Source organism: Miniopterus natalensis, chromosome 14 (assembly GCF_054644295.1).
Source record: "Miniopterus natalensis isolate mMinNat1 chromosome 14, mMinNat1.hap1, whole genome shotgun sequence".
Classification (NCBI taxonomy): Eukaryota; Metazoa; Chordata; class Mammalia; order Chiroptera; family Miniopteridae; genus Miniopterus; species Miniopterus natalensis.
The window spans coordinates 18,106,409-18,119,639 of record NC_142094.1 but is presented as its reverse complement, the minus strand read 5'-3'; the positions used below and the strand labels follow the sequence as shown (position 1 = coordinate 18,119,639).

At 47.4% G+C, this 13,231-nt stretch overlaps 1 protein-coding gene across 1 annotated transcript in view; it reads left to right on the top strand.

Annotated features, from left to right (window-relative positions):
- The window catches only part of LRMDA (leucine rich melanocyte differentiation associated), a 957,694-nt gene that overhangs the window by 521,939 nt on the left and 422,524 nt on the right, over positions 1–13,231 (top strand). Inside the window, exon 3 of the mRNA XM_016224104.2 lies at positions 12,698–12,824. Within this exon, the coding sequence (XP_016079590.2) occupies positions 12,698–12,824 (127 nt within the window). The remainder of the gene's footprint in view (positions 1–12,697; positions 12,825–13,231) is intronic.

The following is a 13,231-nucleotide window of genomic DNA, read 5'->3' as shown; positions in this document are numbered from 1 at the left end:
ATTCTCCCAGGCCTAGCAGGCTCTCTGATCCATACTAGGCCTCAAATAAATGTTAGTCCAAAAGTGGAACAAATCAGCTGTTCCAACCCCAAGTCTTACGTATGAACAGACCCCCCCCGCCCAGATCCATAGGATAATATGTTCTTGGGCACAGCTAGTTTTCCCAGAACTATAATGAGCCTTTTTCTATTCTCTACCCAGGTTAGATGGCAGCTGCTCTTGGTAGTAGAATCTCACTGTGGTGTTTTTCACCAGGAATGGGTTGTTCTGATGGAGATGATCTAGTAAACTCAGCAAAGCCACGCACAAATGTAGGGTCAGAAGACCAAAATCAGGGAGGAAGAATGGCAGTGGGAAGTTAGCTGTAGGGGGTGACATCCGAGGATGTGTAGGCGTGGCTGCCTGGCAGAGCACCTTGCAGGGCAGGGACTTCTTGGGCCAGGAGAGTATTGCTCACTTTGCTGTAAAAGGCCTTGCTCAGCGGGCTCCCTGTGGGTGGGCGCAGGCCCGTTTCATTCACCGCAGGCCTGGGTAGGAGGTGCTCAGAAAATATTTGCTTCACGAGGAATAAATGAACGAATGATCCATTCCATGCTTATCAGGATACTTTTCCATTCAGCGAGGCATTTTACTTTCCATACTTAGGCATCTCTGCACAATACTGGGCACATATAGGGTTTTAATGACTTGCAGATGTAAAGACATTAAAGCTTTCTTCCTCTGCTGACTTGACCAGTACAGTGAATGGAAAAACCAATGGTTACTTTCCACTCTGTATGTATGTAATTCTCAGCCTTTTTGGTCTCCGCAAATCACTGTCCTCTCCCTTCTGCCATCTTCTTCTTTTTAAAGTTAATTTTATTAAAACCAGTGAAATTAAAACTGCTCCGTCCAGGGCATCTCAAGTTCCATTCATTATGGCTTCTTATCTTGGCAGGCGATCGGCGTGGGAAGGCAGCTTGGCCATTAGGTGCATACAGAGCCCATCACTTTCCTACCAGTGGCTAATTCATCAAACATTTATCTTTTGCCCTCCGAGCACTGTGTCACTTGGCCTGTCACTCCCTAGTCTAGGATGAAGGTTGCAAAAACATGGGAGGTGGGAGAGAATTTTTTCTCCGCCCACTTTTCCCTCCCAGATCTTTTTTATTAATCAGATTTCATACTTGGGGCTTGAAATCCTCCCCTAAACCTGCCCTCCGGCCCCCATATTTTTGGCCATATGAAGGTTGGGATGGCCCACCACATTTCCACTGAACTTTTCATTGAGTGATGTCATGATTAAGACAACAATAAAACACTGGATTGGCTTGGGGAGTTTTCCCCCATAACCCACTTTAGAGCAGAGAATGATAAAAAAAACACACAAAAAACTTGTAAAGTAACGAGTCCAGCCCCCAACCTTCCAGTTGACAAAAGGGTAAAGTCAAGCCTTGAGCAGGACAAGGGTTTGACTGGAGCATCGAGCATCGCAGGAAGGTAGTGACCACGGTTCCCTGGCCATTCGTCAGATAGAGGGTCTCCCAAGCTGCCCTTTCTCCATGCTCTCCATACTCTGAATGCATAGTAGTATCTCTTTTGTAGCTCTAGCTACAGGATCCCTTTTCAGAGTTAACCAATCACCTCTTTTGAAAATAAAATATGCACATTAAAAAAAAATAATCTTTCAAATATCAACAATCTTAATATTTATCTAGGTTTGCTTTCACATGCCTTATCTCATGCCACCCCTCTTCCAATGTCTGCAAAGTGGATGGATAGGGATTGGCCTGCTATTAGATTAGATAGATGAGAAAATTAAACCTTAGAGGTGTTATTTTTCCAAAGTCTCACAGCACACCCAGGACTTGAAAACAGAGCTCGTGCCCCCAAATTTAGTGTTCTTACTTGTGTCTCTACTTGCTGCACTTGTGTTTCGCTTCACCGAGGTGATCAGATAGTCTCCATCAGAACAGCACATTCCGTGGGAAAACACCACCATGACTCTCTACCCCCAAGAGCATCCATCAGATAAACAGACAGGTGGACGAGGGCCGAAGAGCCTTCGTTCAGGCCTGGGAAAATCTCTTATTGCCCTCACGTCTGGAGTTGTTTGATCTCTCCTCTGTCCTACCACTGTTACTTCTGTTAGGCATTGGTCCTCTGGGCCCAGAATGTGCCACTGTATGAAAGGGACTGAGAACCTGACAAAGTTGTTCTTTGAAAGGTTTTCCACAGCACAGAGCTGGGGCTGTTTGGGAAGAGGAAAAATGGCCCCAATAACAAGCCACTTTTGGAGGTCGCCGTATCTCCCGGGCCTTCTTTCCTGCAGGAGATATAAAGCTATCTTGTAGTCCAGGACAGAAAACACACTTTCACCTTTTTCAGCCAACTGGGACCTCACAGAATCAGCAGTTGGCACGTTTTGCTGGCTTTCCTGGCCTGCCTCCATTCCAGGGGGCCCTGCCCATGGGGAGCTGGTCTTTGGGCAAGTATTTGATTAGGGCCCCTCTGGGTCCCTTGGGCCTTGAGGCCCAGCCATGTAAATGTCTCCTTTTCTGGTTGGTTTGCAATGAGTAGACACCATCTGTTGAATTAAAAATTCCCTTATGGAGGGTGGTGAAAGGCTCGTGTGGAAGAGACACTGTTATCTTTCAAGCAAACAGTTCATGAGGTTGAAGAGCGTGTTCTTGGCCCGGCGTATGTTTGTCCAATGGTGGTGGGAGCGTCCCCTCCAGGCGCTGAGTTCCGCCCCGTGGCGACATGCACACATACCGCGGCTGCAGCACACCATGTCCGCTCCCTCACATCTCCCCGGTAAAGAAAACCTCCATTTACAGAACCCGCCAAACAAACTCACTCTTTAGACTCTTAAAAACAAACAAGATCCCGAGGCCACAGGCTCCATGCGCGCATGTGTGGTTTTGTAAAATCTCAAGCCGTGAATCAAAATAATTGTAGAGACATAATCAAAGCCCAGAACCAGGCCCTGTCACCAGGAAAAATGCAGGAAAGATTTGCTGAGAGGACAGGAAGACAGCCAGATGGGCAGAGTGATGGGAACGAGACGTGGAGGCATCTGGCGTGTTTGTGGGAAGGGAACCCAGTTACCCACCTCTGTCCTTAGGGACGCACGTGCTGTAATAACTGCAGGACAAACACAGGAGGGTGGGCTGAAAGGTGACCACCACAGCCCTCTTTTTTTTTTCAAGAGCCCACACTTGCTCACACTATGTAATGATATGCTGTCCTGTATGGTTCTTCCTTATGTCAAGTCCAGCTTCGTTCTCTATTCCTGTGGATGATAAGCTCATTGGGAGCAGATGCCATGACTTGGGGGGCATCTTTCATAGCCCCAGATACGATAACCTGCCACCTGGAAGAGGCCACTGCCTACATGCTTTCTGGGGCTAAATTAGCATTTTCAAATGTCAATGACTTGAGCGTCCGGATCAAGTCACTCTTATGTTCCTTTGCCACCAAATTTGGCATAAATATAAGATGCTCAAAAGATTAGAATTCAGTTGAACTGAGACTTAGCTCAATCACATTTCCCTTTTGACGCCTTCTCAACCCCCCGTCCTGAGAGCAGTGCTCATCACCCCAACCTACCCTTTCACCCTCCATGACCTGGTAACTGCTTCCCCGCCTGTATTTATTACCCAGCAGTAGAGGACCACAGCACAGTCATCTTTGTAGCTCCAGAGACTAGCAAAATGCTGGGCACAGAGCTGGCGCTCAGTACAGTTTTGTAAGCGAAGGAATGGGTAAGGATAGAGGTACACGCCAAGGGGACCGTTACTAGTAAATTGCAACCCAGCTCTGCCTAAGGAATAGTTAACCTCAGGGGGGCCACATTAACAAAACAAAACAGTCAGAACTAGTTCTTCAAGGCATTGTCCTAGGGGGGTCAGAAAGGGAGTACAGATCGAAAAGCAAAATAATTGCAAGGCCATCTAAGTTGAGGACATACCATGAATGGATCACAGAACTACACAGAGTATTTGGATACAGGATGTGATGATGGTGAATTTCCATTTCTGTACCTCAACTAGAAGTTATTTAGAAGAAGTTCAGCATCATATAGTATAGTGGAGGGAACACTGTGCTATATGTCCAAATGTTCTAGGTATGTTTTGGTTACTGTGTATGGTTTCAGGTATGGCACTTCCCTGAGCATTAGTCACCTCTGTGAAGTGGAAGGTGGAGCACCTTAAAATTTCCCTAGACTCAGAGTCTGTGTGTCTGTAAAGAATACCACAGTAGAGCATATTTCACACAAATAGAGCTGTGGCTTAGACCTCTAGTTCACAGGCTACAAGAGCGGGCTGTGTTGACATGTGCCATCTTAGTTATGGGGATGTCCCTATAGTTAAGGAAGCATTAAAAAGGCCTTGCACAGGCCCAGCCAGGAGGTCAGCAGGTGCAGAGTTCAATGTGATGGGGAACGACGGAGCTAGCACTCTCTGCCCTCTTCCCACCAGGCTGAGTCCTCGGGACCCTTTGGCAGGGAAGAAGCAGATCTTGGCAGCTCTTGTAAACGGTGGTTTAGAGGAAGGAGCTCCAGTCAGATAAGCACAGTATCTGGATGGAATATTAGAGGTGACCGAATCTTCTTCTCTACACAGGAATTCCCTCTAAGCATCCTCCATGACTCTAGTCTCTGATCAAATGCGCCTAGTGACTCATAAGGCAGCTCACTCCTTTGGCGAACAGCTCTCTACTTTTGCAAGCTTAAGAAAATTGACTCAAGACCTCTCCTCCCAACTTACATATTTTTCCTCCTATTTATCATTCTGTCTTCTGGAATGCCGCAGACTTAGTACTGGGACAGAACCAAGCGTCCCCTGTTCCTGTTAAATAGCCTTGATGGTCTCAAGCACAGTTTCTTACGCCCGTGGCCGCCTGGTGGTTCTCCATGGGCGGTGGTCGTGGGTGCTGATGCCCCTTTGGGCCTGGCAACCAGGACTGAAACACAGCTCCAGGTGGAGTTACTCAGGGCCAGTAGGGTGGAGGAGGGCCGGGTTGGCTTCTGAGGTGGCAGCCCCATCCTGGCGGTTCATACCAAGCCCTCCGCATACCCACTGCTCTTGAGCCAAGGCTCATCCATCTCATGTTTTTGGGGAGTTGTCTGGTTTTACTTAAAAGCAATATTTAATGGAATTTTTCCTGATTATAAAGCACTTATTTGTGATAGAAAACATAGTAACTAGTGAAAACTGTAAAAGAGAAAAAAAAACCCTATAAAGCCATTACCCAGGGGTTAGAGGTATCAATCTTGGACCTATCTATTGACAGATAAATATGTACATATGTATGTTTATGTACACCTTGCAGGGTATTTGTGTACATGTGTGTACAGAATTATCATAAAGTCCCTATGTACAAGACGGCATATTATAACAAAGACTACATTAACGACTTTTAACCATCAACTTGGAAATATGGTGCAAATTAAAATTTGTGCAGAGAATGGAGGAGATCACACAGCTGCCTTTTAATTTCGTAGTGTGTGTACCGTATGGATTGTAACTTAATTTTAGGTGCTTATATAGCATGATAACTTTCCTGAATCAGTAGATGTTTATCTATACGATCATTTTTAATCGCTGCATGGTATTTCATTATGTAGATATTTGAGATGTATTCAATTATTCCTCTGTCACTGGGAATTTAGGCTTGTTTACAATTTGCTATAAATAATGTAGTCCTGAACATACTTAAACACGCACCCTTCTTTGAAGTTACCTGAATAAATTCTTAGAATTACTGGATTAAAAAGGTGATAATTTTTAAGGCTTTTAATTAAATTGCCATCCAAAATGGTTATAACCATTTCACTCCCCATTAGTGTTGTATTAGTCTAGTATCTTCAGCTTTTGACAAGACTATGTTAAGATTTAAGAAAACAGTATCTTTGCTAGTTAAGTGAAAATGTCTTATTTAATCTGAATCTTTTAGATCCCCAATGAAGCTGAAATCTGACTGACCTGTTCATCTCTTGTGTATTTTCTGTCCATGTCTTTTGATCATTTTTGCTGAGGGTTTTCCTTAATGATTTTCAACAGCTCTTTTCATATTAAGGATGTTAAACAGACTATCAGAGAGACTGCAGATATTTTCCCCAATTTTCATTTGCCTTTTAATTTTTTCCTTAAACGGGTGCTTTCAGGTAGTTGAACTTTAAATCTACATTTAAGTCTTTACACTAGACACTGTGAAATGTTGTCTTGTTGGGCTGAAAGAATGGCTTGATTGCAGTAGGATCGTTTTGGATCTACTGTGTTCTCCTGAGTATCTTTCCAGGGTCCTGCCCTCCATACATGTGATCAACATGACCTTAGCAAAGTCTTGGCAACAGCCAGGACCAAAGCCCCCGGAACCTTCCCTCAGAGCAAGCTGAGCCATTCATTAATGTTCTTCAGGTATATTTTTGAACCAGTTATGACTCTACCTAAAGTTGTCATTTTCTAGCCCACTTTTTGCTCTTCTTGTTGTAAGAATATCACTAGAAATTTTTTCAAAGCCATTTTGAAATCTGGATGCAATGTACAGCTTTGTTCCTAGTCAGCTAGCCACATCAATGGCTGGTCACACAGAACTTGTCCTGCATGCACAGAAGCTGCCTGTTGGAGAATCTGTGCTTCATGTCACTGAGGTCTGTACTACCCCATTCTGCAGAGGACTTGAGCTAGCTTCTTAGACTGAATAAAACCAAACCAGTGTGTAGATAAGTGAAATACCAAGGCTGTAAAAATTTATAAGCCTCCACGGCGAAGTTAAAGAGCAGGTATAAAGACCTTTTTACAGTTGGACCATAGTTTGGTTCTGAGCCTCCTGGAAGCAAAGGTAAAAAGGGTAACATGATCAGGTACATGATTTACATTGTCTTAAGGCAAGCAAGTACCAGTTCCTTAGAGGTATAATCTGACCAGAATTTCACGTAGACAAGTTTATAAACATATGAATCCAAAGTTTGGAGAATGTCACCCACCTTTTCAAATCACTGGAACTCTAAGTACCCATTTCTGGCTTCTAGCTCCTTACCATTTTCCGTGGTTCCCTAGGACCATATTTAACAGTTTTCTTGGTATTACTGGTGTGGTGCATGATGGCTTCAGACTTGATGCCACTTAAAGTTAACAAATACCTCGTTTACTGCCTTACATTTTTTACTGGTCTTGGATTCAGCTCTCTTATGCCAGTGTTGAATTTAATTCTCTGTAGCTTGGGGATCATGCATCCTGACAGGGTGCCAGTAGGGCTTTGGGAGTGACTGTGACAAACTCCACGTGATACACTGTCAGTATACACCATGTCAGTATACACTATCATACATGGCCCAGAGCCTTTTCCATGTTTTATTTTTAAAAGACACTTTCACCCCTATTAATATTGTTACCATATAGACTAGTTGATTTATATTATATGTACATATATTCCTGGCTATGTGACATGAATGACAGAAAAATATGTAGAAAATATATAGAGTCAACTGTACGTATAGTCCATTATATGGTAATATGCTATAGTATATTACTACATATAGTATGTTACTACATAAGCATTTAAATAGGGTATTAAAAGTTTGATGACAGAGAGAAAGAACACCTCTCTGGTGTTTGATGACTAGCCTTTCTAAAAATGTCTGTGCTGCCACTGGGCCATTTTCTGGAACATGAGCAGTCACACCACAGCTCTCCTCTCCTCTTCTCTCCTTCTGCATCCCACACGTATGGTTCCCTGTTCCCTGTCCTGTCCTGTCGTTGTGGTCGTGGCATCTTTTGTAAGTCAGTTTGCAAACATTTTCCAGGGATATGCTGTGTGCCAGGCACAGTACTTGGCATGGTGGTGGGAGTAAGAGGGGTACAAGTTACTATTTTCTCTCAAGAGTGATGTCTAAATTATTTAACCACTGCACTGACCAATTAGAAACATCCTGGCTAGAGCAGGGTCCTTGGAGCCCCAGTAATGTGGGAGGGCATTGACCACGTAGTTACTGAATTGTGGGAAGGTCTGGGGGCTCCAGGGAGTGGCCAGGGTATCAGGCTGGGCCACTCCAGGTACTCAGAGCTGTGATTCTTTACCAACTGTAAGGACGTATATTTACATAGTTTAATAACCAGTACTGGTGTTCGGGAGCGGGCTCCGAATGTCCCTCCTCCCGTTCTCAGACACTTGGCCCCAGGGTACAGGAAGGAGGGGTCTGGCCTCTGAGAAAATGCGAATGTAGGGATCCCCTGACAGTCCCGGCCAGTCACCCTGGGGCTTATGCTTTGTCCTGCCTCAGGGCTTCCATGGCAGTTGTGCTCTCAATCGCTGACAGGTTTGTGGCTGAGGAACAGTCAGTTGAGAAAGAGGTACTTAGCCCGCATTGTACATTTGAAGACTTCCCATGGAGGTTATATTGAGACCCCTTTTCTGTTAGGAGCTGGGCAGACAGAAATCATCCAGAAAGCCCCGCGTGAGCCTGAGGAAGGGCCAGTGGTGGTAGCCATCAGACTATGGGTTAGGTCCTCCAGAATTCCCACGGCCTCCCCATTTCCCAGTTAAAAATGCATCTGTGGATACTTAGGTAGATGGAATGGAGGAAATAGGTAAAGATCTTAGTGGAGACCTTATTTTCTTAACTGGTTTGAGAGTATCCTAACCTTTGATTCTGGATTTGAGGCCAACTATGCGGACACATGTCATTCTGAGGGTTTGCAGTTAACTGTCTTCCGCACCCTGCCCAGCTCATGCCAGGTGGAAGTATCACTCCTGGTATAAGCTGGGAGCTGAGGACAGAAGGATCCCCAAGAATGAGGTTGGCGGGTCTTGAACCAGGGGTTCTGGAGGTGCCCTCTGGTGATTTTCCTGGCTGGATTTTTGCTGGGCAGGGGGCAGGGAAGGCTAATAGCGCCCCTGCCCTGCTATGGTCCTGGCCTTCTCCTTCCCCATTCTGACAAGTGGCTAACTTTTGGAAAAGGGATGAAGGCCACCAAGTGTGTGCCCACACAGGAGCAGAAGGCATTGGAGTTCAAGGGGTGGCCCTTTTGTAGGACCTGCCGCCCTGCCCAAGGCCCCTCACAGCCACTGGCCCGGCTTGGAAAGGGCGGCAGCCGCCTGCCTAGTGCCGCTGTTTTCATAAGCTAATGAGGGCAGAGTGTGAGCCACGGGCAATGATGCTGGGATATTAACTGTGACAGGAAGCTTGATCATAATTATCTTAACGAGGATAGGGTTAATTACAGTGGAAACTTAAAAGTTCTCTCTGTTTGAATCCGCTGGAGCTGAATGCGTTGTGATGTTTTGTCATTTTGATATGACTTTGGAGAAGGCACTGGGACTCTGCCGGCAGCCGCAGGGGCTCCTGGGGGAGCCCAGCCAGAGCCCGCACATGAGTAGCTGAGATGGCACCTGTGGGTGAGATAATGGGCAGCTTCCTGCTGGTGGAGCGGGCGGCCCGCGGCCTGCGATGCGCTTCCGAGGTGCTGACTAGGTTTCCAGAGCAAGCCACCTGCCACCCAGATCCGCCCGCACGCCGGTCTCCCTGCCTGCCCTTGGCGTCTCTTGACTGGGCTGGAAGCTTGCTGTCCAGCGGCTGTGTCCAAGTAGCGGCTGAAGCCTCGCCCTCCCCTCCAGCCCCTGACCAGGGCAGACATACCTGCCTCTCCTTCCCAGCCCACCCCCCAGACATCTGCAGCCACTGCCGACCGAGCTGGTGGATACGCCTGGGGTGCCAGCCACCCCTTTCACCAGCGCTCATGGTTCTGGGGTACCTTTTGCTGTCCACACACAAGGTTAGAGCAGAGAATGACAGCCCTGTCATCTATTCCTTGTCGTTACCGTCACTGTCCCATTAAACAACATAGCTCTTGTGGCTCCTTGAAGCCTTTTAGCCGTGTTATTTTACTTAATGGCACATATCTTTGCAGGCATCTTGTGTAAGGGGTATGAACTCAATAATTCATGCAAAGAATTTCCCCTGCTTCTTCCTGGAAAACAGCAACAAAAGTGAAATTTTCAAAAATAAAAAATAAAACCATCTTCCAGGTATTTGTTTATTGGCCTCCACATGCTAACTGAACCCCAGAAATCCTGTCCCCTCCAGTTTTACCTTTCAATCTGCTCTCTGCCTCCTGTCCCCAGTACCTCAGCTTTAAATTTACCTGATTAAATCATCAAGTGCACACCATACGGATGGGGTTTATTAATTAGACACTCACATCACATAGTGCCCTTTTAACTGAGCAGCTAATAGCACTAAGCGGCAAAAGGCATCTCAAAAGCAGACAGGTGATGGGGGATGTGAGCCTGAGTGTCCCAACTCCTCTCGGAAGTCTCACTCCAGAAGCCAGTCTTGAGCGCTGCCCAGAGCCGCCCCTGAGAGAAAGGCCTCTCTGTGGGCACTCCCTCTAGTGTTCCTGGCATTGTCCCTTTTCATGCGATGTCATTTTGTTTTATGCCTCCCCTGGAGCACTTTTGGAAGGGAGCTTTCTTCTGCTTGCCAGTTGCCAACTGTTTGCCGATTCTCATGATATGAGTATTATATTTGCATAACATAACTCGGGAGCAATGAGTATTTGGAAGCTGCCCCTGACCAGAGCCCAGCGGATGTTTGCACACAAAGGACTTATTAGGCGTCCATAAGGCGCCCTGACAGGAGGTGGCCTCACTTGCCTCGTGGTAAACAGAGCCTCGCTCTGAAAAGCGCTTTGAGATCATCACTCGTTAACCCCACAGAGGAGGGGGCTTCAGGAAAGGGGGAGCCCCTGCAGAATCCGGACTTCCCGCCTACCTTTGTGCATTTGTACCCTAAGCATCCCTCCCCCCACAAGACAAGACAGGGCCTCCAGAAAAGCTGGGAATGAAGGGAGGAAGGGGAAAGAAAGGAAAGTAGCTTGTTAATCGTCTCTCACTTACTCTCCATAAGATGCTATGAGCGGGACTCCACTCAGGACGGGGCTGTGGACGGGCCCAAATTCACGTGCAATGAATGGTGGAGCTGACACAGAATTGCAGGCCCCCCGACCACAGGTGCAGGAGTCAGGTTTTCCTTCCCAAAACGCGAGGGTGGTGGGAAAGGGGAGGAAGAAATGGGACACGACGGCCCCACTGCCCCTTACCCAAAACGTACGCGGCCCTGCCCTCCCGCCCCGCAGGGGTCCTGTTGGCTGCAGGACACGCGGTCTGGGCCCTGGGCCCTGGGCCCTGGGCCCTGGGTCCTGGGCGGGCCCACCCTGCGGGTGAGGCAGGAATGGCACCTGCTGGTGGAGCTCTGGGCCCAGTGCAGCCTGGGGATTTATTTACTTATTTGCAATGCGCATGACGCCTCTGTTTCGGAATCCTCTTGGCCGAGGTCCCGAGGGGAGAAGACGTGAATGCCTCGAGAGGGCTCTTGTCCTGGAGTTCGCACCCACACAGGTGTACAGGCTTTGCACACGCAAGCAGGCGCTCTGTAATGCACGCGCTCTCAGTAGGTGGACAAACAGCGCAGCAGCATCTCCCAGATCCGCCACATTTTATAGAACAGCCAGGAGATCCCATGCGCGTCCGCCCTCTGGTTGATGTCGTAGCTCAGCTGTCAGCCTGTGCAAGCTCAGCAGAGCTCTTGGGTCTGGCAGGTGACCGAGCTGGGAGTATGTGTGTCTCTGTAAGCCCTCCACGGGGCGGCTGTCTTTAATTAACATCTGTGACGCCAGGGCCAGCACAGGCGAGCAACTGCCCCTCTCCACCTCCACCCCAACACTCCCGAGCCCACATCAAGAGTTAACTTTCAGCTAAGTGGATAAACAGGGCCGTTTTCCCTTTTCTGATACTATTTTTTCCCTGAGCTGAGTACTTAATTCTTTCAGATGCCTGTTTATTTACTGCCTCGACATCTACATTGCTGCGCTCAACACTTCTTTCAAAATTAAAGTGAGAAATCCACTTTCCATAAATTAAAACAGTAACTTCAAGCCAGGAGTATGGAAACAGAAATTCCCCCAACCCCTTTGCTACCCACCCTCCCACCCCCAACAAGAAGAGAAAGAAAGAAATCATGGCAGGAAAAGCAGCAGCCCCCTCACACTGGAGCGATTATGTGCGTCTTAGATGCCGAGCCTCTGGGGCAGCCACAGGGACACTGGGCAGAAGCAAATTAAGTGATTAGTGAAGGAAAAAAAGCAGAGACCAAAACAGTCGAAGGCAGGGAGCCCGAGAAAGGATGCCCTCCTTGCCGTTTCCTACCACTGTGCAGAGGAGAGCCGCTAAGAAATGATACTTGAAGTTATATTTATTATTGTAAGGGGGTATGATATTTCTGGGCAGGAATGATGGATGACAACTTAAATTTGTGTCCAGGGAATGAAGGTGAACTGTGACAGAGTTATTTATCTTGGGAATGGAGGTTAGGGTCAGCCTAGGCTGGGTGCCTGAAGGCACAAGACATTGACAAATTTATCCTGCAGGCCGTATCTGAAGCCCTTTGTTTTGGATCCTGGCTACTCACTAAGTGACCCTCATCTTTCATGTTGGCAATGCGTGAAGGATGCGGTGAGTGCCAGCGGCCCCTTCTCCCCCGCTGCCCCCGCCCCGGCTCCTGCTACTAATTCTTGTCATTCACTTTGCTGACAGGCACCAAGCCCAAACTATTCCCAGTCCTGAAAGGGAAGGTTAAAATATTTATTTCGGCTCATAATGGCCTCCCTGATTTAGTGCAGGATCATTTTTCCTGTTGCCTTTGTCATTGCAGGTCACTGGAAGGACTGAGCGCGTTCGGGAGCCTGGAGGAACTCATCTTGGACAACAATCTGCTGGGGAACGACCTCGTGTTGCCAGGGTTACCCAGGCTCCATACCTTAACCCTCAACAAGAACCAAATATCCTTGGCTCTGCCCGCTGCTGCCCCCACGCCCCGCCCAGCCCCGCAGTGCTCCCCTCCCGCTCGCCAGCTCTCCTGCCCTGTCCCACACAAATACCTGCGAAATGTCAAATGAGTTTTATGTGTCAGCTAAATTAAAGTACGTGAAATACAGTCCATGGGCAGACAAAGCGTTCTGTCTCCTGGCACTCGGGACACTTCAGAGTAATTTATTATAGGTCATTCATAAATGAAATGCACCATTATATCTTCCTGTTGCTCCATTTTAGTGTAGGGATCTAAGTTATGGCTGTGAAGAAATCTTTTTAATAGATAAAAATAGAGAAAGGAAATAATGTCACTGCTGCCAGGAAGGCGAATCCGGGTTCTGTTTGCTTGGGCTTGTGTGGGAGGGCGACCTCTGGT